Source organism: Notechis scutatus, chromosome 4 (assembly GCF_049901735.1).
Source record: "Notechis scutatus isolate UNSWTSFEM ecotype Mainland chromosome 4, rNotScu1.2, whole genome shotgun sequence".
In the NCBI taxonomy this organism is placed as follows: domain Eukaryota; kingdom Metazoa; phylum Chordata; class Lepidosauria; order Squamata; family Elapidae; genus Notechis; species Notechis scutatus.
The window spans coordinates 7,368,268-7,394,467 of record NC_142012.1 but is presented as its reverse complement, the minus strand read 5'-3'; the positions used below and the strand labels follow the sequence as shown (position 1 = coordinate 7,394,467).

General features: G+C 54.5%; 1 protein-coding gene across 1 annotated transcript in view; it reads left to right on the top strand.

The window, feature by feature from the left end:
- Positions 1-25,484, top strand: part of RAB11FIP5 (RAB11 family interacting protein 5) — a 34,470-nt gene extending 8,986 nt beyond the window's left edge. Inside the window, 5 exon segments of the mRNA XM_087965702.1 lie at positions 7,668-8,104; positions 9,647-9,667; positions 9,670-10,324; positions 24,213-24,399; positions 25,145-25,484. Coding sequence (XP_087821828.1) covers positions 7,668-8,104; positions 9,647-9,667; positions 9,670-10,324; positions 24,213-24,399; positions 25,145-25,345 — 1,501 coding nt within the window. The 3' untranslated portion in view covers positions 25,346-25,484.
- The last annotated feature ends 716 nt before the right edge of the window (positions 25,485-26,200 follow it).

Below are 26,200 nucleotides of genomic sequence, written 5' to 3'. Positions count from 1 at the left end.
AGGCAAATGTGCGTCGGAGGACTCCGCTCTGGGGAAGCAGTTGCTGGTGTCTTGGTCACCTCTGTGGTGTTTGTGGGACAACCGAAGTGGCCGAAGGAATCCAGTGGCTGAGTGGAAGAGCTGGTGTGGGGCCTTCCTGAGGGGAGTAATGAAGTGGGGCCCGCACCGAGAAGGCCCAGGCAGAGACCGGACTCCTCAAGAGAGGCCGCGTTGAGGAGAAAAAACTTCTCCGGGAGAGGCCTAGGCCAGGAGCACAAATAACTGGAGGAAAACTTCGTTGGGAAGATAAGCTTGCAGGCGCCCCACGGCTGACTCACAGGAGAACTTGGGGTGCCGGCAGCCGTGTTCCATGGTTCAGGGCGATGTGCCATCAGCAGGTTGGCAAATAGGCCTCTCGGAGCCGAATGGGACAGAGAGTGCTTGTGTCATGCCCCTGTCGGAATCTGACTCGGAGGTGGAAGCCGAACAGCCGACAGGGAGTGGGAGTGTGGCTCCGTTGGCTGTGGAGGAAACTGGGGAGGGGCAAAGTCCGGCTGGGCCGAGCAGGGGAGAGGTAGAACAAGGGAGAGGGAGTGCAGAGGAAGACCCAGGCCCACCCCCTCTTCATCCTAGGGCACACAGGGAGGAACAGAGGAGGGAGCAACGTGAGTTGCATGGCTTATGGGGGAGGAAAGGGCCCTGATTCCCTTCATTAGCTGCAGCTGGGAACACAGTGTATAAAAAAAAGGAAGCTGCACATAGCAAGCTGTTGGGAGCAAACGTAACTTTATCTTGTATTGTCGTGGCTTATCTTTGTTCCTGGCGTCTTTCCAACTGTGAGTTTTGCCGTGCTTTCAAGTCTGAAATTTGTGGTACTGCCCTACCAAACTAATTACTTCAGTTTGGTTTGTTTGGATTTTAAGTTACAGTTTGTGGGTACCTTGTTTTGGACTGAATTTTCTACAATCAAAGGCTGTTCCTGGGAGAGTTTTTCTCCAGCCAAAGGTAACCTGGACATTGGGGGCAAAGTTAGAGATAATAAAGGGACTCTCCTAGCTTATTTGACTGTGTTGCCTTTGTGCCACGCCCTGGGTCATCACACCTTGGAAGGCTGTCGGGTGCTGAAGGGAAGTGAATCCCAGTGGGAGGAAGGTGCTTATGGGCTCTGCTGCGGACTCGGGATGGGAGGCCACTTCCTCGGAGGCCGCAGGGATCATAGCTAGGAGATCTGGCATTACGGGAACTGCTCAGGGAGCAGGTGGGAAACAGAAAGAGCGGTTCTTCGACCGGCAGATCTTGCCAGAAGGAGCTCCCCACCAGCCATTGGCACCCAGATGAGCAGAGATTAACGCCAAGGTTAACCTCAGACCCACCATCAAGGAAACAACACCCCAATCAAGAACCTGCCAAACCAGCCGACAGCCGAATAACCTTTTGAGACCTTCCCCACCAACACTGACAGGGCCAGCCACTGGAATGTAAGCTCAGAGCAAGCCCAGCTCCTTGCTAGCACTGATGATGTTACCAAGTTGGGTCATGAAATGTCTGCAAGAAAAGAGCCAAACTCGGAGGGCACAAGGTCCCTTCAGTCCTACTTCTGTTAGCATTAGAATAGGCTACTGCCATGCGTTTTATATGGGGCTTCCTTTGGAGACTCCCTGTTGCTTCAGCAGCCCCTCCCAGGTGGTGGTGGTGGTTTAAAGACCACCGCCCATACAGAACCCCGGTGATGCCAGCTGGGTTTTCGGGAAGCTGCTGAGCTGCTCATTTTTTGCCATAAAAAGTAAAACACTCCTGCATGGCTTGGCACTCGGTGCCCTCTCTTTACCCAGCCCATTCCTCCCCAATAGAGCCCCCACTCCCATTCTGGGCAGAGCCCCCCCAAACTGGTGCATTTCCATTCAGGGAACTTTCCCCAGAAAAGCGCTTGGGGTGCTTTCTCGCCTCTGACATTCAGGAAATAAAACGCCACTTTTAGAAAATTGCTTTGCGGAGTCTTTAGCCTTTCACGGGGTTGCAGGAGTTGAGACTCGGAGGAATGTATTTATAGACTTGGGTTTTGCTGCTGTTCTGCTGAAATTTGTTTTTATTTATCGACTTTGGTTTTTATTGGAATATCGTAAGTCTCTGGGAGACGTGTTGGAGCATGGCAGTCAGTACATACTGGGAAGCAGGAGAGTGGGGGGGGGGGCTGTTCTGTGGCAGCTGAGAAGTAACAAAGAAGTTCAGACTAAATCTTGGGGCAGGGGTGTCCCCCCAAGGAGGGTCTGGGTATCCCGGAATAACCCGTGTCCAAAGATTGTGCTGCTGCAGTGTTGCGTTCTGAGAGTAGAAGAATGCTTGGCTTTTGCTTGCTTTTAATGCACACATGGCGCCCATTGAGTGCCCGGCTGGTACCCCATTGGTGAGAAGAGAAAAGCCTGAGCTGGGAGGGAGCCCTCTGCTGCCACCTCTCACCGGGCACCTCTGGGGCAAAGCCTCCAAAAGGCAGGAAGCCCACTTGGGGTGCTAGGACTGAAGCCACAGCAGGTGGAAATGGGCTCAGCTGGTTCCAGAAAGAGAAGCCAAGCAGGGTGGCCTCCCGGATGCAGAGCAGGGAAGGGGTTACAGTTGGAACCCCAGAAGTGGCCCCTGGAGGGAATGGGGGGGGGTCTGTCTCCTGTCACTGGGACAGGGAGCCCCCGCCCCCCCCACTTCTGCTTTGCTCCTCCGCCTGCAGGAGGGTCCATCCTTCATCTCCTTTGCACGGTAGCAAATGGAGGGAGGGATATGCAGACCAGTGGGAAGCTGTGCAGAGAAGCGTTGTGGGCAGCCCTGGCCGGAGCATCCTCAGCTTGAACCCCTTCTGGGCTGTGGGAGGGTGGGGGAGGGGCTTTTCAGCATCTGAGCCAGCCAGCCCATCCCTGGAAGGAATGGAGCACAGAAGCTGGAGATTCGCAGGCAGATTCTTTGCCAGGGAGGGAGGGCCATTCGAGACCCAGGTCTGGGGGAGGGCTTGACTCGTCCCCACAGCCTCTCGGGGGCCCTTTTTGGAGAAACAATAGGACAGGGACGGTAGGCACGTTGGTGCGCTTATGCACGCCATTTTGGCACAGGGCGAGTGGAGCCCCGAAGCCAGCTGCCTGTCCCGGTGCTGCTGGCCAGCCAGATGTTCTTCTGGCAAACGGAGGAGCAGTGAATCGGTGCCAGGGTGGCTCTGCTGCGACTTCAGAGTGTTTGCGACTAACCCCAGGCTGGGATTGCTGTGGATCAGTTTCCTCCTTCACTGGGCTGGGTATTTTGGAAAAAAGTGTGATGTTGACGGGCCTCCACTGAGTCATGTGCTTCCCCACCTTCCCCGAAGCTTCTCCAAATAAACATTTATCTGGAAAACGGAGCTGGCAGGGAAGAGCTGGGGAAACCAGGATATATTGCCAAGGACAGAGAGGAGGCCTCCAGGCTGCCTGGGAGGAAAACCTCCTTGGCCTTGAGGCTGGGAAGCAGCTGGGGCAGGAATGGGACCCTTCCTTCCTCCCCCTCCCTCCTTCCCTTCTCCTTGGCCCTCAGCTCTCCGCTCAACCTTCCAGAGAACTTTCTCCATCTCTGCTGCCTCAGAAAGCATGAGGTGGAAGAGCAAGCAAAGGTTTATATATGTGTAAAGTCTATGGAAGCAAATTTCAAGGGCGACCTACCTGGGGTTGCCCTTGAAGAGCATCTGGGAGCTTCACCTGGCACAGAACTCGGCTGCGGTGGTGGTTAAATGGCACCTGTTTTCAACGTGTTAGGACGCTCCCGCCAGAGGCCTTGGTTCCCAGTCTGCTTCCGGCTGGTTGCCAGCTGTGAAGCCCTTCATGATTTGGGACTGAGGTACTTGTGGGGCTGGGGTCTCCCCCCAGTCGTTTCTGCCCATCCCTCCCAGTCTAGCAGGATAGGCATGCTCGGGTCCCCATGGGCCAGGGATTGCTAGTTGCTGGATCTGGGAAATTATTATTACCTTTATTGTACAACATTTGTACAATGAGATTGGCTGAGCCTCCCTTCGTGCACACACCCACACCCAGCACAACTCACAGTGAGGACAGAAGTCCCTCACCCAGTCCCAATCTTATTACACTATGTGACCTTGTTGCACAACACGCCGGCCCCACAAGTCTGTCGTACTGTTGTCAGCATGAAGTTATTTTCCGTTCAGAAGTCTGACAGCCCATCGGTAGAAGCTGTTCTTCAGCCTGTTGGTGCGGCTGGCTATATCTCCCACCTGATGGTAGGAGAGTGAAGAAGGGCTGACCGGGGTGCAAGTCATCCCTGAGGATTTTCCTCACTTTTCTAAGGCAGCGAGCCCTAGTAAGGTCATCTAGTAGTATCAGGGAACAGCCCATGATGTTTTGTGCTGTGCTCACCACCCTCTGTAATGTTTTTCTATCTGCAGCTGTCAAGGCAGCATACTTTATTTTATTTTATTTATTTATTTATTTTATTTGATTTGTCAATTGTTTACAAGATAATAAGTATAAGTATATACATAGTTATGAATACATGAAATGGGTACATATAAGAAAAATAAAAGAAACAATAGGACAGGGACGGTAGGCACGTTGGTGCACTTATGCACGTTGGTGCCCTACAGACCTCTTAGGAAAGGGGTGAGGTCAATAGTAGACAGTCTAAGGTTAAAGTTTTTGGGGTTTGGGGAAGAAACCACAGAGTCAGGTAGAGGTTTCCAGACATTGACCACTCTGTTGCTGAAGTCGTATTTCCTGCAATCAAGTTTGGTGCGGTTAACCTTGAGTTTGTATCTATTGTGTGCTCGTGTGTTGTTATGGTTGAAGCTGAAGTATTCATTGACAGGTAGGACATTGCAATGTATGATTTTATATACCACACTTAGATCAGACCGAAGACCACACTGTAGTGCAATGTGAGAGGACACTTTCTATAGTGGACCGGTAAAAGGAAGTCATCCGTCGTTGTTCCACTTTGTTCTTTCACAAGACCCTAAGGAAGTGGAGTCTCTGTTGGGCCTTTCTGGCTACCTGGGTTGTGTTGGTTTTCCAGGTGAGATCTGTGCTGAGGTAAATTCCCAGGAATTTAAAGGAAGAAACTCTCTCCACACAGCCCCCTTGATGTAAAGTGGGGCAGGTTTCTCTCTCTTCTTCCGGAAGTCTAACACCATCTCCTTTGTCTTGCTGACGTTCAGGTGCAGGTTGTTTTCTAGGCACCATGTGGATGGAACATTCTCCTTCTGGAGATTAGGATGGCCCCGACCGCCCTGTTGGCTTAAAGGCCTGGCTCTGGGCCTGGGGCACTGAATGTGCAGGGGGCGGGGGGGGCTGGCTCCTGCCTGTGGTAATGACTGCAACATTTTCCTCGGCTGCGGCTTTGCATTTCCGTTCTTGTAGTTTCGATCGATTGTAATGGCGTTTAATGTTCTGATGTGATTTTAAAGACGGTTCGCTTCCCAGATTCCTTGTCGAGATGGGCCACTATATAAAATGGACCCAATCAATTCCCCCACCCACCCCAACCCCCAACTTGCAAGGAAGCGGGCTCAGCTTCCTTGGGGCTGAGTAGCAGAGTCAGACATTACTTACTTACAGATTAAGAGTTGGAAGGGACCTTGTAGGTCATCTAGTCCAACCCCACCCCCCCACCCCCCAGCCCAAGCAGGAGACCTTACACCATTTCTGACAGATGGCAGTCCAAGTCTCTTCTTGAAAGCTTCCAGGGATGAAGCTCCCACAACTTCTGTTCCATGGGTTGATGGGTTCTGTCAAAATTTCTCCTTATTTCAGGATCCCCTCCCTGGGTTCCTGGAAGCTCCAACGCAGGTGGAGGGGCCAAGAGTCGAGGCCTGGTGGCAGTTGTGTCCTGCTTTGTTGGAAGGGTGCAGCCAAGACCTCCTTAAGGACTAGGTGGCCTGGTGATTTTTTTTTCCCCCAGCGCTTCCTTCTGTGAGCTTCTTTGCCAGCCTTCTTGGCCGCCGAAAAGCAGAAAAAAGGGAAGCCAAGATTGTCTGAAGGCCTCCTTCACCAGCATAGCAATAGGGGAGGGCATGGCTGGCCCCTTTCCTCATTCGTTTGCTAAGCTGGGGGGGGTCATTTAAAAGGTAAAGGTTCCCTTCACACACACACACACACACACACACACACACACACACACACGTGCTGGTCATTTCCGGCTCTAGGGGGCGCTGCTCATCTCCGTTACAAAGCCGAAGAAGAGCCAGCGCTGTCCGAAGACGTCTCCGTGGTCATGTGGCCGGCATGACTGAACACCGAAGGCACACAGAACGCTGTGACCTTCCCACCAAAGGGGTCCCTATTTTTTCTACTTGCATTTTTTTTTACATGCTTTCAAACTGCTAGGTTGGCAGAATCTGGGACAAGGAACGGGAGCTCACTCCGTTATGCGGCGCTAGGGATTCGAACCGCCGAACTGCCCGATCGACAAGCTCAGCGTCAGCCACTGAGCCACCACATCCCTGGAGGGTCATTCAGGGGCTAGTATATAGTTTGTCTTGGGTCTTTCATATCACCTTGTGGAAAGGAATGTCTTGCTCAGCGATTTTTCTGGCTCAGGGATTCTGGGAGTTGAAGTCCACAGGTCACAAAGGGGCCATCGTTGCCAACGTGGGCCATAGAGAGGAGAGAGAGAGACAGCCAGGAAAGTTCAGGAGAGCAGCTCAGCCCTGGGGGGGAGGGAATGTGGGCAGGGCTGGAGGTACAGAAGAGACCCGCCCTAGTTTGGGGGCTGGCTATGAAGTGGGGAGGGGAAATGGACTTTCAGGTTTCAGCATGATCTGGTTTATTGTAAGGCGGGGTCTCCATCCTCGGCAACTTTGTGTGGGACTTCAACTCCCAGAATTCCCCCCAAAAAAAAAGCTGGCTGAGGAATTCTGGGAGTTGAAGTCCACACGTCTCAAAGTTGCCGAGGTTGGAGACCCCTGTTGTAAGCACATTCACAGGGTCTGGCAAGTCTGAAAGTCCATTTCTCTCCCCTCCCCCGTCCCCCTTACCGCTTAAGAAACAGGGGAGGGTCTCTCTCTCCTGAGCCCCTGGCCCTGCCCATGTTCCTGCTGTTGCCCAGATGGACATTCCAGGATAACACTGGATCCAGTTCCTTGGCATCTGTTTCACTGGCACAGAGGGGCCATTTTACGACAACTGGCACACGGGCAAAAGTAGGACCAGGCAGGGTCTCTGCCATCTCGTAGGGGGCACAATGCTTAGTTAGAGTGGACCCCTTTGTGCATTGTCATTGGGTGGATGCGGGGAGCATGGCAGGTGGCAGCCTGGCAGGTGTGGTCATTCAGCTGCTGGCTTTTCTTGGTGGAAAGGAGGAAGGCCCCACCGTCCTGGGGGCAGCCCGGCTGTGATGGGGGGGGTCAACTCTTTCCAGGGCAGCCCAGGAGGAATTTGGCTTGGCTGTTTACGGGGTGGGCTGTGCCTTCCATGCGAATCCTGATCAGGGCAAGTGCCAAGAAGAAAACCCTGGGAGAAGGAGGGCAGAGAGTAGGGCATTCTCTGCCATTCCTGGTGCCCCCTGGAATTGCAGCTCCCAGGCGTCTCCGCCAAGGGGCCGTGCAGCACCTGGGGCCAGATTGGCTGCTTTGGGGGGAAGGGCAGCCGGGAGTGGGGCATCTTGAGGACGTGCGCTGCCCCTCGTGGGGGTCTCTGGGTTTGATCGCCCTGCCTTTCCCTCCCTCCCAGGTGGTACAAGCTCCACTCCAAACCGGGCAAGAAGGAGAAGGAGCGGGGCGAGATCCAGCTGAGCCTGCAGTTCACGCGCCACAGCCTGACGGCCAGCATGTTCGACCTGTCGGTCAAGGAGAAGCCACGCTCTCCCTTCCGGCGGCTGAGGGACAAGATGAAGGGGAAGCACAGCTACGACCTGGACTCCTCTTCCGCCATCGTGCCCAGCAGCACTGGGGCCCTGGACGACGACTTCCGCCTGGGGGCCCCCAAGGACAAGGGCCGGGGGAGCTTCTTCTTCAAGGGCCAGCTGCGCCGCTCCTCCCTGACCCGCTCCAGCACCTCCCTGGGCTCCGCCAGCACCCTCTCCTCCGCCAGCAGCCTGGCGGCCCTGGGCAGCGCCGAGGGGGCACCCTCACCCAGCCGGCACAGCAGCCTCTCCACTGACCCTGCCGGTAAGTATGTGGAGGGAGGCAGGGCAGCCAGGGACGGGTGTGCCGGCTGACCTTAGGGAAACCCCCCGCAGACCCTAGATTGATCTCCCCCCGGCCTCCTGCTCCCCCACCCACACAGATGCTGCTGCTGCTCCTTTTGTCCTTCTGAGTCAGAGAACTGAGTTCCTGCGCTGGGTGCCCCGCCCAGGGGAAGAAACGGAACAGCTGCCGGGTTGCGCCAGCAACTGGAAGGTAGCCCCCTCTGGGTCTCATCTCAGAGGAGGAGGGGCTTTGCCTCTGGGGGCTTTTGGGGGCTGGGCATAAGAGGAGTTCATGGCCCCCTGGAGTAAGTCGTCCTCAAAAGAGGCCTGGCATTGGGAGGGAGCCCCCTCCGGTACTAAGGGTCTGGGGGTCATTACACACACACACACCCCAGCCAGCTTTTAAGCTGGGTGAATTATTCTGTTTTGGGGGAAAACAACCAAAGAAAGTGTGGTAGCCCTTTTTTTCCAATTAGTTTTTCATTCAAGGTGTCAGGCAGAGGTCTCCACCCCTGGCAACTTTAAGACTTGTGGACTTCAACTCCCAGAATTCCTCATCCAGCCAGCCTCTTCTGTGGCCACGCTATGCTGGCTGAGGAATTCTGGGCGTTGAAGTCCACAAGTCTTAAAAGTTGCCAAGTTTGGGGACCCCTGGTGTAAAGTGTGGGTCACAAAACCTGATTTTAAAATAAAATGTGCCAGTTGGAAAAGGCTGTCCTCAAAGCAAAGGGGATTGTACTCTCTTGTGCCTTTGTGGGGCAGAGCAGCTGGGAGGCTGACCATGTCTTTACTCCTTCCTTCTTTCCTTCCCTCCACCTTCCTCCCTCCCTCCCTCATCTTCTTTCATCCATCCCTCATCTTCCTTCCTTCCTTCCTCCCTCATCTTCCTCCCTCCCTCATCTTCCTTCCTTTATCTATCCCTCATCTTCCTCCCCCCTCCCCCTTATCTTCCTTTATCCCTCCCTCCCTCATTTTCCTTCCTTCCCCTCCCTCCCTCATCTTCCTCCCTCCCTCCCTCCCTCCCTATCTTCCTCCCTCCCCTCCCTTATCTTCCTTCCTTTATCCCTCCCTCCCTCATTTTCCTTCCTTCCTTCCCCTCCCTCCCTCATCTTCCTCCCTCCCTCCCTCCCTCATCTTCCTCCCTCCCCTCCCTTATCTTCCTTCCTTTATCCCTCCCTCCCTCATTTTCCTTCCTTCCCCTCCCTCATCTTCCTCCCTCACTCCCTCCCTCATCTTCCTCCCTCCTCCTCCCTTATCTTCCTTCCTTTATCCCTCCCTCCCCTCATTTTCCTTCCTTCCCCTCCCCCTTATCTTCCTTTATCCCTCCCTCCCTCATTTTCCTTCCTTCCCCTCCCTCCCTCATCTTCCTCCCTCCCTCCCTCATTTTCCTTCCTTCCTTCCCCTCCCTCCCTCATCTTCCTCTCTCCCTCCCTTATCTTTCCTCATCCCTCCCTCCCTTCCTTCATCCCTCTGTCCCTCCCTCCCTCCCTTATCTTCCTTCCTTCCCCTCCCTCCCTCTCAGGAAGAGACTTTCTGCCCTCCCCCAGCTGACTCACAAGAGGGCCTTCAGCGATGAGGTGTCCCAGATCAACCTGCTGCCAGAAGCCATCCAGGGCCTGAAGACCCCAAAGGACCCCTCCTCGGGGTCCTCACTCTGCATCAATGGGAGCCACATTTACTGCGAGGAGCCCTCCCCCAAACCCTCCTTCCTCTCGACGGCCACCCTCCCTCCCGCCCTGAGCGATCCTAGCAAGCGGGACCGGAGGGGCTCGGGGGCCGGACTGCCTGCTGTCGAACCGGACCTGCCGCCCTGGCCTGCCAGCGGTCTCCAGAAAGGACCCCCGAAAGACCTGCCCCGGTTCATCCCCTCGCCCCCCATTTTGGCGGCCCAGGAGGAAGACAAGCTCTCCGTCAAGACCATCGCCCTGAACAAGCAGCGGGTCCGAGCCAGACGGGAGGAGGAGGAGGGGCTGCAGGCTGAGAGCAAGCCCGTCCCCATGGCCGCCCCGCTGGCTTTCCCCTCGGAGGTCCGGAGGGTCAGGCCTCAGGACGAGAGGGACCATCGCGGGAGCCTCAAGGGCCACGGCCAGAGCCCCGAGCCGACTCTGGGGGCCACGCCTGGAGGGAAAGAGGAGGCTTGGAGTGGTGGCAGCAGCCGGATCAGTCTGGGAGACCCCAGGGAGCCAGCTCGAAAGCCCAGGTGAGCCTGCACCTGTGTGGGACTGAGTCACAGAGGATGGGGGGCCATGGTGCTAGGGAGGGCTGGGTGGGCAGGAGTTGGAAATGGTGCTTCTGGGCTCCAGAGCCATTGGGTCCAGCCAGCCCTGTTGTTGACCTTTGGCACCTGGGATAGAGGCTGGCACGCCTGGAGGGGCAGCTGCCCGGGCGTTGGTGGGGGGAGAGAAGAGCCAGAAGGGGGTCAGCTGCCTGAGTTTGAGGCGGGGTTGCCCAGCCTTCCTTTTGCCAGGGCTGCCTTGGTCACAAAGTCTCCAAACTTGGCCACTTTAAGACTTGTGGACTTCAACTCCCAGAATTCTCCAGCGGAGAATTCTGGGAGTTGAAGTCCACAAGTCTTAAAGTGGCCAAGTTTGGGGATCCCTGAGGTAGTGCCTGGTTTTTTTGGGGGGGGTCAGATTGATGGGTGAGGGGGTAGCCTTTCCAGAGGAGGAGAAAGTAGCCTTGAGTTCTGTGGGAGAAGGAATGATCGGACTTCCCTGACCTCCAAGGCCGGCTGTTTTTGGGCCAGAAGACCGGGTGTGTGTGTGAGAGGAACGGCTGCCATCTTGCTGCCAAAGGGAGCCCTTCCAAGAAGCAGGAGAGCATCAGGAGGGGTGCCCCCCCCCCAATTGCCCTATCTTGGTGTATTAAGTTGCATTTCCCCTTCTGCATTCCGTTTCCAGTGCTGAAGGGGAAGCAAAGGGAAGCAAAGCTGGCTGAGGGATTCTGGGAGTTGAAGTCCACAAGTCTTCCAGTCGCCATGTTTGCTGCCCCCCTGCCTCAGCCCGGCCTGAATTGGGCCAGAGAGGAGCTGCACCCTATGGGAACCGTCTGCACCTGATAGTAACGGCATCTGCTCTGTCATTAGTGCAGCTGGACATTTGAGTCGGGGGCTCTTTTGAATTTGAACACGGGCCAGTTAAAGGGAGATTTGTGCTGCCTGAAAGGAAATGCTAGAAGAAGGAAGTGAGGTTTTTTTCCCCCCCCAGGATCCAGCCGGTTGAGCACTGGGGTTTGTATGCGGGAAGGATGCAGGTGAAAAGCACCGGAAGTCCATGTTTTTTGGTGCACCACTCAGGCTGGTGACCAGTTCAGCCAGTCACTCTGGATTGCCCCCTGCATACCTGTAATGGCTTTCAAGTCAGAGACGCCACAGCGTTGGGGTTCCACTCCTCCCTCGCCTGCTTCCTGCCCCCAATGTACCCTCCGGGAGCCCCCTCTGCAACGAAGAGTCCATTTTATGGAGGCACCCAAAGAGCATTTCCCCTCTCTCTGGAAATAGCGGCCACTGATGCTGAGGGGCTCAGAGCAGAGGTGGTCTTCGGCCGGTTTGGACCGGTTCTGGAGAACCGATAGCGGAAATTTTGAGTAATTCGGAGAACCAGCCAATCCCACCTCTGACTGGTTCCACCACCATCTGTTCTCTGCCTCCCATTGAGTCCCAGCTGATTGGCTGGGTCTTCTTTGGTTGCCCTGCACAGGAGAACAGAACTGGAAAGCAGGTTAAAGGGGTGAGGAGGGAAGGGGGATTTGACCGTATATCCTTCCCCTGCCATGCCCACCAAGCCACATCCACCAAGCCACACCCATAGCACCGGTAGTAAAAAAAAATATTGAATCCCACCCCTGGCCCAGAGGCAAAAGGACGTAACACCTCTAAGGGCGAGATGGAAGAGGGAGGAGGGGCATGGTGGAAGAGGTTCGGCGCAGGCCTGCCCAGACCGGAGGCTCATATTTTGGGAATCTGGCATGGGCAGCTTCCATCTGACAGCTGAAGAGCCACAAATCCACCCCTGCAGTCAAGGAAAGAAGAAGAAACGGGAGCAGCCTTCGTTAACAAAATGGGGTTAAAGCAATTACCTCTATTCAAAGCCCAACCGACCTTATTGACACGGATAATCCTCGACTTAACAACTTATGGCCATAAGTTGTGATGGTCATAAAACAGGTCCCTCCCGGGTCTGACCTATTTTACAAACTTTTTTTGCAGGGGTCATTAAGCAAACCCCATGGTCATTAAGTGAACCAGTTGTCCGCCGTTGTCTGATTTTACTGAAAACCAGATGTAAATGCTGGGGGTTTTTTTTTTGGCAGAAGTGTCGTAAAAAGCAGTCGGGTGGCTGTGGGACAATGCAGATGGTCGTAAATGCGGATCCATTGCTGAGTGACCAAAATTTTGATCATGTGACCAGAGGGGGCACATGGCCTTTGGAACTGGGGGCGGGGGAAGGTAAGCATCCCTAGGGAGAACTAGTATAACTTTGAACGGTTGCAGAATGAGGACGGCCTGATTCCCGCGTAGATCCCAGTCTCTCCCAAAGCGGAAGGGAGTAAACGGATCTGAGCAATTTTCATCCAAAAAGAGCCGTCCTAATTTTGAAGACCGGAGTGCCACCGTTGGAAATAAGCCAGTGGTGGGATTCAAATAATTTTTAAACAAGCGGTTCTCCGCCTTAAATGATTTCTTCCAACAACCAGTTCACCAAACTGCTCAGGAAGTTAACAACCAGTTCTCCCAAACTGGTACAAACCCGGCTGAATCCCACCACTTTGAAGTAAGCAAACACGTGGAAGAAGAAGAAGAAGATTTGGCTTCAGGGCTCCAAGAGGAGGAGAGATAAAAAGAACCAGCCAGATTGACGGCAGGCCCAGCCTCCGAGCCTCCCCTGGACACGCCCTGCCTAGAGATGGTGCTGGGAAGGTCAGACGTTCTGCCTGGCCAGCAGAAAGCAGGAAACCACCGGTGCTGACTCCTTGGAACGCAAACTCCAGGAAGCAAGAAGGACCAGACCCATGAGGTGTGACCTCCGCCATGGTCCGTATCATCACGAGATAATAGAGCTAAAAATAGATGTAGTGGGTTAGACTTGATGAGTAACCCAGGTGATGTCATGGAGCCAAAATACTCCAAAATGCTGTTCAGCAAATAAGGTGGGAAGACGGTCAGCTGACAGGTTAAAAAAAAACAACCACCAGAAGTTGAAGGAAGCAATGGAGACTGAGAGAGAGGAAACCTTGCCTGGCTAAACTCTTGCGCTACACAGACAGCAAAAGAGAAGTGCAGGAATTGCAGCTCCACAAGCACCTCAAGGACAAGATTTCTATTTCAGAAGATCTCAGGAGTCACCTTTTCTGCAACGATGGATGTGGTAAAAGACTGCAAAAAAAAAGCAGCAAAGGAAGATCAGGGGCCATTTGGAAGAACTGTCACACAGGGGTGGAGTGGAGGACAATTCCAAATAAAAGATGTGTATGGAGATTGATTTATTCATTCAATTTCTTTGCTGCTCATCTCACTCATTCAGACGGAGGTCAGTTTAAGTGGGCTTAGAAAATATTTCTTAAAAATCCTGCTGCAGCTGTTGTTGAAATAGCAGCTGGGGCTTTTTAGCCTCTCTTTGCGAGATGAGGCCATTGAAATGCTGCTTGCAGTTTGGAATAATCAGGGATCCGAAGCACAGCCAGGGCCCAGAAAAGTGTCCCTTGTAAATCCCTGATTTTCTCACAGATGTTCCAGATGTGCCTTTGGAGGAGACAACCCCCCCCCACCGATTCACTTTGCCTAACTCTGGGCTCCAGAGGCTCTCTAGAAACGGGCCCATGTCCGGCCTTCCCGAACTTCCGGGATGCCCGTTTTTCACCCACCCCGGGCTTCACGCACCCCTTGCACTTACCTGTGGTACAAAACAGGCCGCATGGGGACTCCTGGGAGGGGGGGGGCGGGGGGGGTGAGGCGGGGCCAGTCAGTTGTAGAAACTACCAGTTTGCCAAACCAGATGTAAATTTAACATCCGGTTCTCGATTCGGTCTGAACCGGCTGAATCCCATTCCTGAAATGGCGAATAAGACTAGAACAGAACAGAATAGAATAGAAATTCTTTATTGGCCAAGTGTGATTGGATACACAAGGAATTTGTCTTTGGTGCAGATGCTCTCAGTGTTCATAAAAGGAAAGACACATTTGTCAAGAATCATCAGGTACAACACTTAATGATAGTCATAGGTTATAAATAAGCAATCAAATCATACTAGGAAACAGTGAATAGAATGGAATGGAATAGAAATAGAAATAGAATAGAATAGAATAGAATATATGGAATGGAATGGAATGGAATGGAATGGAATGGAATAGAATAGAATAGAATAGAATAGAATAGAATAGAATAGAATAGAATAGAATAGAATAGAATAGAATAGAATAGAATAATAGAATAGAATAGAATAGAATAGAATAGAATAGAATTCTTTATTGGCCAAGTGTGATTGGAAACACAAGGAATTTGTCTTTGGTGCAAATGCTCTCAGTGTACATAAGAGAAAAGATACATTTGTCAAGAGTCATCAGGTACAAAACTCAATGATAGTCATAGGGTACAATAAGCAATCAAATTATACTAGGAAACCATCAATAAAAATTGTTAGGATACAAGCAACAAAGTTACAGTCATACAGTCGCAAGTGGGAGGGGATAGGTGATAAGGAGTGATGAGAGGATTAATAGTGATAGTAGTGCAGACTTTGTAAATAGTTGGGCAGTGTTGAGGGAATTATTTGTTTAGCAGAGTGATGGCATTTGGGGAAAAACTGTCCTTGTGTCTAGATGTTCTGGTGTGCAGTGCCCTATAGCGTCGTTTTGAGGGTGGGAGTTGAAACTGCTTATGTCCGGGAAGTGAGGGGTCTCTAGAAATTTTCACAGCCCTCTTTAAAAACTTAAAATTGTAAAATGAAAAACTGGAGGATGTTGGGAGGGGTGGAGGAGGTGGGGGGCATGGGGTGGGGTGGAGCTTTGGGGAGCTTCAAGGGAGAGTGGAGGCAGCCCCCTGGATCGCTGCATGGTCTCCCACCCACCCCGATGAAGACTGTAGCATTATTACTTTTGACAGAGGAATAGACGGGCTTTCAGGAGGGGGGAGGGAATTCAGAGCCATGGGGGGGAGAGTCCCAGGGCTCTTCCTTCTGGGGAGGTGGGGTCAAGGTCAAAGAGGCTGGGGGCAAGTCCCCAATGGAAACCTGTTGGGGGGACAGAGCCCCTGGAGTAGGGCAGACCTGGCCTAGGGGTTGTGTGGGGCTGGGGTGTGGTGAGGCCAAGTCTGCTTTCCCCCCACCCACCCACCCCCGCAACTGTGAAGGCCCCCCCCCTTTTCTTCCATCTCTGCTGCTTTGTGCTACTTTTAAGTTATCCATTTTTGTGGCTTCTGCAAAGGTTGGTTGCTGTGGTTCCATGAAGGCACCAGTGGATGTGTTGTGTGTGTGTGTGCGTGTGTGTGTGCGTGTGCGCGTGGGGCTGTTGGTGAACCTAAAACATTTGTGGCACTGAATTGTGACCAGTGTGAGGGGTCAGAGTTGGGGGGATCCTTCTCTCCTCTCCTAGGGCCTTCCAGGGTCACCAGCCCTCCAAGCAGCCCCACTTCCTTTCTTCTGCCCCCCCCCCTTGGAGGGCCCCGCCTACAAGGCGCTCGGCCCCAGACCAGCCTTTCCTTGAGGACTAGCTCCTCGTTGACCAGATACTAAACTTGCTTCCCTGCTCGCTTTCTCCCTAGTTCCCAGCCTGGCCTGCCTGCCACTCCAGAGCTCGCCAAGGATCCCCGGGTGGTCTCTGAGCATCAGGGCCTCCCTCCCTCCATCCAGGCCGGAGAAGCGCAGCCCGAGCCCCTCGCCCCACCTGCCAGCCACCTTCAGCCATCGCCTGCTGCCGCCGCCGCCGCCGCTCCTGTGCGCCCACCCGTGGAAGGGGACGATGGCTTTGATGCCTTTGCCGCCAGCCGTCTCCAGCCAGCTGCTCTGGGGCCTGAACCCCCTCCCACTGCAGAGCCCCCAGGGGGGGCGGCTGGTCTCCCACAGCAGGAGGAAGGTCCCCCCAGCCCTGACAGGGTCTCGCAGCAGAATCCGGACTGGCTGAGCTTCACTTTTGAGGACAGAGGCCGGACCTGGAGCGGGTCTGGGGGGCCCCTGCTAGCGAGGGGGACATTCGGGGAGGGAGCGAACTCTGTACCCAATGCAAGCAGCCTCCCAGAGGAGCAGACCCAAGGGGAAGCCACCCAGGCCCAGAGTGTGGGGCAGCTGGGCTCTTCCACGCAGATGGTGCCTGTTGCCCCCGGAAGTGGCCGGAGAAATGCTTTCGGCTGGACACCGGAGAGCTGCCCACGCAACCGGACCACCCCTTCCATGGCCGACCGTTCCTCGGAGCAGCTGGACTGGGGCCGAGAGCAGCAGATGTTCCCGCGAAGCCAGCCGGGCCCCCAAGCTGGAAGCAGTGAGCCCTCTTGGCTTCAGTGGGACCCCGAGAGGGGAGAGGAGGGAGGGGCCGAAGAGGCTGCCCCGACTAGCGGAGGCCCTGCCCAGGAGGAGCAAAGGGTGCCGGCACAGACTGAGGTGCCGAGTGGGGCAGGGACCCCACCTCCAAAGCCAGCAAGGAGGGTGCCCCCTCTCCAGCTTGCCGAAGAAGCCAAGGGGGATGGTTGGGGTGCACGGCCAGAGCCTCATCAGCCCCTCCCTCCTGAGGGCATGGCTGGCTCCCCTCCAGCGGCTGCCGTCTCCCTGGTGCCGGCGGTGATCATTGGAGCAGGTGTCTCCGAGGCCCCTGAGGGTCCCCCACTGGCCGCCGCAGAAGACGAGACTCTAGAAGATGACAAGCCGGGGGCCCAGGAAGCCTCTTCGGGGGGGACCATCTTGGCAGCGAACGAGGGGCCCAGCGCAGAGACCCTGCCATTCTCCACCTGCCCCTCCCAGCTCTCCTTGGGCGGATTAGGCCTCTCGGGGGTCCCCGAGAGTCCCAGGCAGGACGGGGAGGCCGGCTTTGCCCCCTGGGGGCTCGAGGAGGCCTGGCCGACTGGGCTGCCCGGCTCGGCTTCCTTGTGGAGCTCGGAGAGATCCCCTTGCCCCCCTGAGGCCTCCCAGGGGCCCCCTGAGCTGCGGGTGGAGCCCAGCCCGTCTCTGCTGTTCTGGTCCACTTTGGAAGAGCACCGGGGGCTGCTCGGAGAGGGCGCCAGCCTGGAAAGTCCATCCGGCCTGGGACAGAAGGATGTGGCCCCCTCGCACCCGGGCAGGAGCCGGAGCTCCCCGATGAGCAAGCGATGGACTTCAGGAAGGCTTCCTTCTGGCAGGAAGGCAGGGGGCAGCCAGAGAGCAAGCAGAAGGACCCCGCGCTGACCCCAGGCAACCCTTTACCCCCTGGGCCCTTCCCTCTCCACAGAAGAACCCCTTTGTGGCCCTGCCTGCGGCAGAGGTGCCCTGGGCCCAGGCTGCCACCTTTCCGGTCTCCCCCACCATTGAAGCCCTGGGCTTGGGAGAGATCCCTGTGGGCGCCAACCCTCCCAGGCAGCTCCGTTCTCACAGCTTCTCTGTGCAGCTCCCGGTGGGCCCCAGCCGGCCCAGCCCTCGGCCCTTGGCCTTCTCCACCCCTTCCTCCCAGCCCGTCCCAAGCCCCGACTGCCGCCTCCCTTCTCCCCTGGAGCCCCCGGCCACCAGCGCAGGGGCTGCGGTGGACGGCCAGCCCAGGGCGCCCCCGTTCCCTTTGCTCTCGCCCCCCAGCACCGACGCCTCGGCCCCTTCGGTTCTGCCCACGGAGATGCTGCCGGCTCAAGACGCCCCACAACAGCAGACGGCCAGGTGAGCAGCAGGGGAGGGGTGGACTGTGTGTGCACAGGGGTGTGTGTGTGTGTGTGTGTGTCCGTCCAGATGTCCATGCCTGTGTGTGCTACTTCGCAAGTGTGTGCGGTTGCCTCCCATCGCTCTGCTTGGGGCCCCCTGCCAATTTCTTTGGCTGAGCCAGGCTGCTGTCTGTGTTGGGGTTCCTTGGGGGGGTGGTGGAATGGGGGGAATTTGTGGCCTCCCCGTTTCTAGCTTGACTTGGCTTCCTGGCTCCCAGCTGAACATAGCCATCTTCCTCCCTAGCGGGCAAGGGGGCCCTCAGGTGCCAAGGCCAGTTCCCCCACCCCGTCTCCCCATGATACTAAGGGCCACCACTTCTTGGAGATCGGGCAGGGGAGAGGTGGAAAATCTTGGGGGGGCCTTGCATCCCCAAAGCTTGTGAGAGGGGAGCAGAAATAGCCAGCATAGCTTGGCAGGAGTGGTGCCTGAGGGCAGGACAGCTGTAGGCCTGGAGTGCCAGCTGGGGTGGGGGGGCTGCAGCATTTGGCTCTGAGGTCGGAGCCCCCACTGGACACGGCCTTTCCCTTACAGGAGGCCTGCAGTGCTCTGAATTCTCGGGCCAGCTGCTCTGCAGGCTGGGGATCCTGGGGATTGTAGTCCCCGTGTGCCTCCACCTGGGGGCAGCTGTGTTGTTCCAGTGGCTGAAGGGCTTCTGAGTGGGTGCAGAGTGACCCCCTGCCCCCCCCCCCAAATGGCACAGCCTCTGCGGCTGCAAGTGCTGCCCAGCCAGGCAAAGAGGAGGAGTTGGGGGTCTCTGCCTGGGACGTGGCGTTTTCACATCCCCCTGGATTGTGAGAGAAGAAGCTGCTGCTATTCTTAACAGTCATGGGGTTGGAAGGGACCTTGGAGGTCCTCTAGTCCAGGGGTCGCCAACCTTTTGGACCTCAGGGACCACCCAAACTCATCATTTTAAAGCCCGTGGACCAGAGACCCTGGGAAAATCCCAAAACAAGTCTGCAGGAAAATTCCCCACTCCGTTTTCCTACCGATCGATCCTTCTTTATTTGGGATCGCAGGAGACCATCTCCAGCTCCGTTCTCAGGGGGAGAGAGAGAAGGAGAGAGACTTTTGGCTTCATGAAAGGAAAGCAGCAGAAGTCTTTCTTTCTCTCCTCCAAACTCCGCCAGAAATGAGTCTTTGTGAGACTTGTCACGCCAGCGCAGCCTTCTTGGAGCAGGATGCCTTGCAGGGTCCCAAAGACTTCAGTTCTGGTAGAGTTTGGGGGAGAGAAAGAAAGACTTTTGCTGCTTTCCTTGCATGCAGCCAAAATCAGAAGAAGAAAGAAGTGGAAAGAAGCAGCCCGGTGGCCAGGCCAAGCGCTTGGGATGCATGGGGCAAGTTCCCCCACCTCTGCCCTTTCCCCCCTCCCCTCACTACCTCGTGTTGTTCGCAATACAAGCAACACAAACCTTGTGTTCCTGTGCAGCCTGGATTAATTGCTTTGGGGGGGGACATTTCTCTGCGGACCTCCAAAATTTTCTCACGGACCACCAGTGGTCCCTGGCCCACTGGTTGGCGACCACTGTTCTAGTCCAACCTCCTGCTATGCCTCACGCTATGCCATTTCAGACAAATGACTGTCCACTCTCTTCTTGGAAACCTCCAGTGTTGGAGCACCCACAACTGCAGGCAAGTCGTTGCACTAGTTAATTGTTCTCACCGTCAGGAAAATCCCTTCTTAGTTCTAGCCTGGATCTCTCCTGGATTAGTCCTGCACAGTGGATCCAAGGGAGCCTTTAGCTGGGGCTGGAGTGCCAGGACGGGGCTGTCTCTGGAGGGACGGGTAGCAGTTCCCTTGGGGGGGGGGGATGCTGGGTGGGGGGAGTTCCCCACCTCCCAGCAGTCTTGCTTCAAAGCCTCTTTCCTGCATGGCCTGTAAAAGGGGGCGGGGGCTAGGAATTCAGCCCCCTCCTCCCGGTTGCAGTGGTTAGCCTTAATTCTTGCATGTGTCCCACCTGAGTCAGTTTCCCTAACGCTGGATGTCCCGTGTGTTGGTTTATTTAATCTATTTTATACTGCTTGACCAGCAACTCTGGGGAGGGGGCCTTAAAACATCCAACACAGGAGAAAATCAAAGATGATAATACGAATGGAAGTTGGACAGGGTCTTCTTTAAGGGCAGCAGAAAAGCTGTGGAGGTCAAAGGTGAAAAAGAAAAAGGAAGGTGTGGCGTGTCCAGCCCTTGTCTGATAGGAGAGGCTGGGTGAGGGAGGGAGGAGGGGTAAGGGGGGAAGCTACCTGGGCAGGCGGAAGAGGTCTCCCCCTTGGCCAGTTCATTTGGGTCGCTCCAGGCAGGCATTCATTGCTCTCAGGTAGGGAGTAGGGTGCCCCCCCTTCCCCCCACCTCAGGTGCTGCCATGGCTGCTGACCCGTGACCTCTTCCTGGGGGCCAGATTCAGCCCACTGACCCTTGCAGCCATTCCTCAACTTCCTCCTCGGTTAGAGCCCACCCTCCTCCCACAGTTATTCTGGAAATGCTCCTGCAGTGGTGAATGTGGCATTGATTTATTGCTCGGGGGTGAGCATTTCTGTGCCCCCTGAAAAGCTGGCTCGATGTCCATGGCCAGAAAGCCCTCAAAAAGGCTCCAAGTGATCCATGTCTGTGGAGATTCTCAACCCTCCAGGACATAACGGATAACAGATCATCAGAGTTGGAAGGAACCTTGTAGGCAGTGGTGGGATTCAGCCAGTTCGCACCAGTTCGGGAGAACCGGTTGTTAACTTTCTGAGCAGTTTGGTGAATTGGTTGTTGGAAGAAATCATTAGGGCAGAGAACCGCTTGTTAAAATTATTTGAATCCCACCACTGCTTGTAGGTCATCTAGTCCAACCCCTTGCCCAACCGGGAGTCCCTACACCATTTCTGACAGATGGCAATCCAGTCTCTTCTTGAAAGTCTCAACTGATGGTGCTCACACAACTTCCGAGGACAACTTCTGTTCCATTGGTTGATTGTTCTCACTGTCAGAAAGTTTCTCCTTACTTCTAGGTTGTTCAGTCTCCATCCATTATTCCTTGTCTGGCCTACAGGTGCTTCAGAAAATAGCTTGACCCCTTCCTCTCTGTGGCAGCCCCTCAAATATTGGAAGACTGCTATCATGTCTCCGCTGGTCTTTCTCTCCACTAGACCAGCCAGGCCCAGTTCCTGCAACTGTTCTTCATATGTTTTAGCTTCCAGTCCCCTCATCATCCTGGTTGCTCTTCTCTGCACTTTTTCTAGAGTCTCAACATCTTTTTTATACTGTGGTGACCAAAACTGGATGCAGTACTCTAGGTGTGGTCTTACTAAGGCTTTATAGAGTGGTATTAGTACCTCACCTGATCTCGGTTGTATTCCTCTGTTAATGCAATATAGGATTGCATTGGCTTTTTTGGCTGCCGCTGCACATGGCTGGCTCATATTTAGCTGGTTGTCCACTAAGACTCCAAGATCCCTCTCCCAGTTACTGCTATTGAGCCTGGTTTCACCCAGTCTATATGTGTACTTTTGTTTTTTCTTGCCTAGGTGTAGGACTTTACTTTTCTCTACATTGAATTTCATTTTGTTAGATATGGCCCAGTGTTCTAGTCTGTCAAGATCCATCTGGATCTTGAGCCTATCTTCTTGGGTGTTAGCTATTCCTGCCAGCTTAGTATCATCTGAAAATTTGGTAAGTTCCCCTTCTATTCCCTCATCTAAGTTGTTAATGAAGATTTTGAAGAGTACTGGGCCTAAGACGGAACCTTGGTTGTCCCAAAGGTGGTTTTTCCCAAAGGGAAACTGGACTTTCTTGGTTTTTTTTTCCTTGAAAACATTTTGCTTCTCATCCAGGAAGCTTCTTCAGTTCTTTGCACAACAGTACAGGTGTAAACTATACTGAAGCACTGAAGTGAAAGTGTTTGCAGCTGAGCAAAATCCCCAGACAGGTGGAGGGCAACTCTTGAGCCTGAGTTGGCACAGCTCTTCCAGGCTGGTATGGACAGTTCGGCATATCTCTGCCAAGCTGGACGTCTCGAGGGCCTGATTGTTGATTGGAACTGCCAAATACCTTGTTGCAAAAATTCCGATGATCACCAGATGAGAGATTTAGAGAGGTTTAGGCATCCCTTTGCTACCATCTAGTGCAGCTGGATATTTGCAGCTCTTTATTCCTTGAGACAATGTAGTTATTCTTAATATAAGCAGAAAGAAGAATAGCAATCTCAATTTTTTTTAAAAAAACCCCACAAAGTTTAAAACAAAAATTAATTGTTTTAAGAAATGTATAAGAAATGAACAGATTTTTTCTGTGCAGGATTTTAAATCAAGTGTGATAGAATGTTTTCATGAGAAAAAAAACTATTTTTAGCTGCAGTCCTAGCATACACCCTGAATTCTTCATGTTTAATAGATTCCAGATTTTGAGAATATGAGAATATCATTCAATCCTTTCACCTTTAATCTTGAGTATCGAACCAAAATCACAGTGCTACAAATTAAAACCTCATTCTTCACTTGAGTCAGTGTCACTCCTAAAATATTACGCTTGCAATTGGTAAAGATTTCACATCGTCCTTCCTACATATCTGCTGGATTCGTGAACCTCCAAAATTGTTTTCCAGCAACATCGATATTTTAAGCGTTCCAAATGCTGATTTCAGCCCAAGCTGTAAAGTCAAAAGATGTTTCAAATTAATATCCACGTTCTAAGTATAATTTGTGAACAGTTTCTCAAAACATTCTCGGATTTATGCTGTAATTAACATGTTGATCGTTTAAGATGACCCGACACTGTTTTGTGATTTGTTGCAACAATTTTAGCACAGCTGTTTCTGGAGGGAGCTAAAAATTGCTTCTCTGTTTAGAATTTACCTTGACAAAGAAGTTGACGCAGCTGCCAGCAGGTGGCGCTGGTGCTGCACAAAAACCACTTAGACTGCAGTAAGTGGGGGTTTGGGGGGACCCCTCATCCGTGGGCTACCAAGACAGATAATTACCTAGTCCTGGGACTCTCTCCCCCCCTTAAAAGGGGGCTCCCGGATGCCTGTACAGCTGCCCACCTGGCCGCTCCCAGGGGCCTGCTTGGGGCTGGGCTGGGCTGGGTAGGATCCTTTTGGGGGGGTCTGGCTTGGTTCCTCAGGAAGGAGGGTCTGCAACATGTGCCCAGGCGTCAGGCCGAGATTGGTGGGGCCCGTGGGGTAAGAGGATTTGGAATGCACCCCACCCAGACAGGGAGCCGCTTAATAGGCGTAGCATTTCCGGAGAGGGCTGAGGATTTCCCAGAATGCCCTTTTTTTTTTCCTTTAAGAGAAAGGAAGCAAAGGGCACCCTGGGAAATTTCCTTTGGTGGTCAAAGAGGAAGGAGGGAGGCTGGGGAAGGAGGGAGATTCCCAGCCCTCCCCGTTTGCTTGCTGGAGGTGAAGGATGGCAACTACAGAGGCGGAGTTGCAGAAGGGGGTATTCTGACCGGTTCTGGAGAACCGGTAGCGGAAATTTTGAGTAGTTTGGAGACCCGACCAATCCCACCTCTGACTGGCCCCGCCTCCCTCTATTCCAGGGGTGTCCAACCTTGGCAACTTTAAGACTTGTGGACTTAAACTCCCAGAGTTCCTCAGCCAGCAAAGTGGCTGAGGAACTCTGGGAGTTGAAGTCCACAAGTCTTAAAGTTGCCAAGGTTGGACACCCCTGCTCTATTCTCTGCCTCCCATTGAGTCCCAGCTGATCGGCTGGGTCTTTGGTTGCCCTACACAGAACGGAGCTGGAAAGCAGGTTAGCGGGGTGGGGAGGGAAGGGGGATTTTGCAGTATCCTTCCCTGCCACGCCCACCAAGCCACGCCCACAAAACCGGTAGTACAATTTTTTGAATCCCACCATTGAGGAAGTTGCCATGACAGATGACACTGAAGGGGGAGCCCATTCCAAGGAGCGGGGGGCAGGCCAGAGGCACCCCCCAGCCCAGAGCTGGATGGGAAAAGGAGGAAGATGCAGGATAGACACTTTCTGCATTTTCCCAAGGTGTATTCATTAGCGTGAGAGAAGTATAGGTTTAGTCTGGCAAGATTCTGTCTGCACAGTGTGAGCAAATAACAAAGTGATCTTTGGCTGGGTGGTTGTTCTTGGGCCTGGCACTCGGAGCTTTCCACAGCTTCCAGGTCCCGCCGGGGGTGGTGGTGGTGGTTCTCTGCAGCTTTGAGCAGGGGTGGTGTTTCTCTCTCGGCCCTCCATCCAAAAGGGAGCCTAATGATGCCTCTGGTTTCTTGCAGTCCGCACCCGGTCAAGCCCATGAGAAGCACGGCTGCCCCAGAGTCCCCACGCAAGGAGAAGGCTCCCGAGGCTTCCAGTCCGAGCCCCATCCAGACCACTGGCCAGGAGCAGCTCACCCTCCAGTCCGTCTTTAGTGGGAGCTTCGCAGCCTCGGTGATGCAGCTGGAGGAGACGCAGCCCAATCAGGTGAGGTGGTGGCTGAGCCGCCGAGGACAGGTGTGCTCCTGAATGCCAAAAGCGGGTCTCCCGTGCTGAACCTTTGGAGCATCGATGATCCCTCTCTTTCACCCGTTATGCCTTTGGCCAGAAGGAGGCCATCCTGGGTTTGTTTGGCCAGGTGCAACTGCTCATTGTTTAAAACTCCGGACCTCTGATTCTTCCCCTGCCGCCGCCTAGCTGCCAGGAGGCCTGGCCTAGGGGAAGATTCGTGCAGTGGCCCCCAGAACCTTTTGAGCTCCTGGATTGAGCAGCCCTGGGCTCAGCTCTCTTGGCAACTGTCACCAGGGCCTCTCAAGGGCATCTCTGCCAGTCTGTACGCTTTGGCCAAGGACTGAGATTCTGGGCCTCGGACGCGGCAGAAATGCTGTGCAGGGAGAGGATGGAGTCAGGAGCATCAAAGGAGGAGGAGGGTCCTTCTGGGTGGGAATTCTGTGAGACAAAGAACAAGTCCAAACTGGGAGAAAAAGAAGTCACTAACTTTATTGTCTACTGCCTATGGCACAAGAATCTCCTCAGGTTGCTAGCCTGGGAAGGTTCTCATTGGCCTTGGAGGAGGTTAAGCTCCTGCCTCTCGTAGCTGCACGAGGACTCCAAACCAGGCCCTCGCTTGACTCCTCCTTCCAGCCCATCCGGCAGTTTCCCAACTCTCTGGCCCCAAGAGGCCCTGCTCTTCAGCCCCCATCTGTCTCTCCCCCCCTTTGTGTCTCTGCAGAGCCCCCCCACCAAGTACCACCACCTGACGCGGGAGGAGCTGCTCCAACTTCTTCTGCGACGGGAAGCCGAGCTGGGCAAGAAGGAGGAGCAGGTGCAGGAGCTGGAGGGCTACATCGACCGGCTGCTGGTGCGCATCATGGAGCAATCACCCACCTTGCTGCAGATCCCTCTCGAGGAGGTGGCCAAGGCCACCCAGTAGCCCCCCCTGCCAGGAATCCCATCGCCCCTCCCTTCCTGCCTGGGTTTGGTCTGCTGAATGTTCCCCTCCTTTGGCGCAGACAGCACCTCTACCCCAGGACACCCTGCTCCCTCAGCCTCCCTGTAGCCTCCGCCCAGGATCTCTGGTGGACCTTCAAACCTGTCGGGCATCACGGACTCTTCTTGACACAGTGGCGTGTGTCCCAGGCTGCGGGGTGGCCCTGCAAACTTCCTGGCCTGTCCCTTTGCAAATGTCGTCGCCTCGACCCCGCTACAGTTAGGCAGTCTTTGTCCCCCTCCCCCCACCCACAAACTTATGCCTCCCTCCTACTCCCTTGGGTGAAATGGGAGGTTTTCATTGGAGGGCGATCGAAGGCAAAGGCGCTGGTGGCTGACCCAGGAAAAGCCGCCTGAGTGGACAGAGCTCCGGGGGGGCCTATGCTTTGCCTTGTTCCATGAGGGCTAGTGTCTTCCTCTTGATTTTGATCAGCGTCCAAGGCGGTGCCAGCACGCAGCCCCCTTGGAACCAGCCTGATCTTTTCCGTGCTATCTCTCAGGGCAGAGGGGGGAGAGGGCGCTCTGCCTGCCCCAGAGAAGAACCAAGGGCTGACGGTGCATGCCCCCAAAACACCCCCTCCTCTGCCCCCTTTCTCCCATCTTCTACCTGTCCTGGAGAATCACACTAATGAAAGGAGGGGCGCACCTGCCTGGAATGGTAACAAGACAAGACGTGCCTTTGAGACACCCTCCTCCCCCCCAAAAAAACCTGGTCTGCATGTAAGGATGGGCACTCTCTCGCCTTATTTACTGACCCCCCAGGGATCTCACAGCCAGGAAAGGCTGGTGTTAAGGCAGG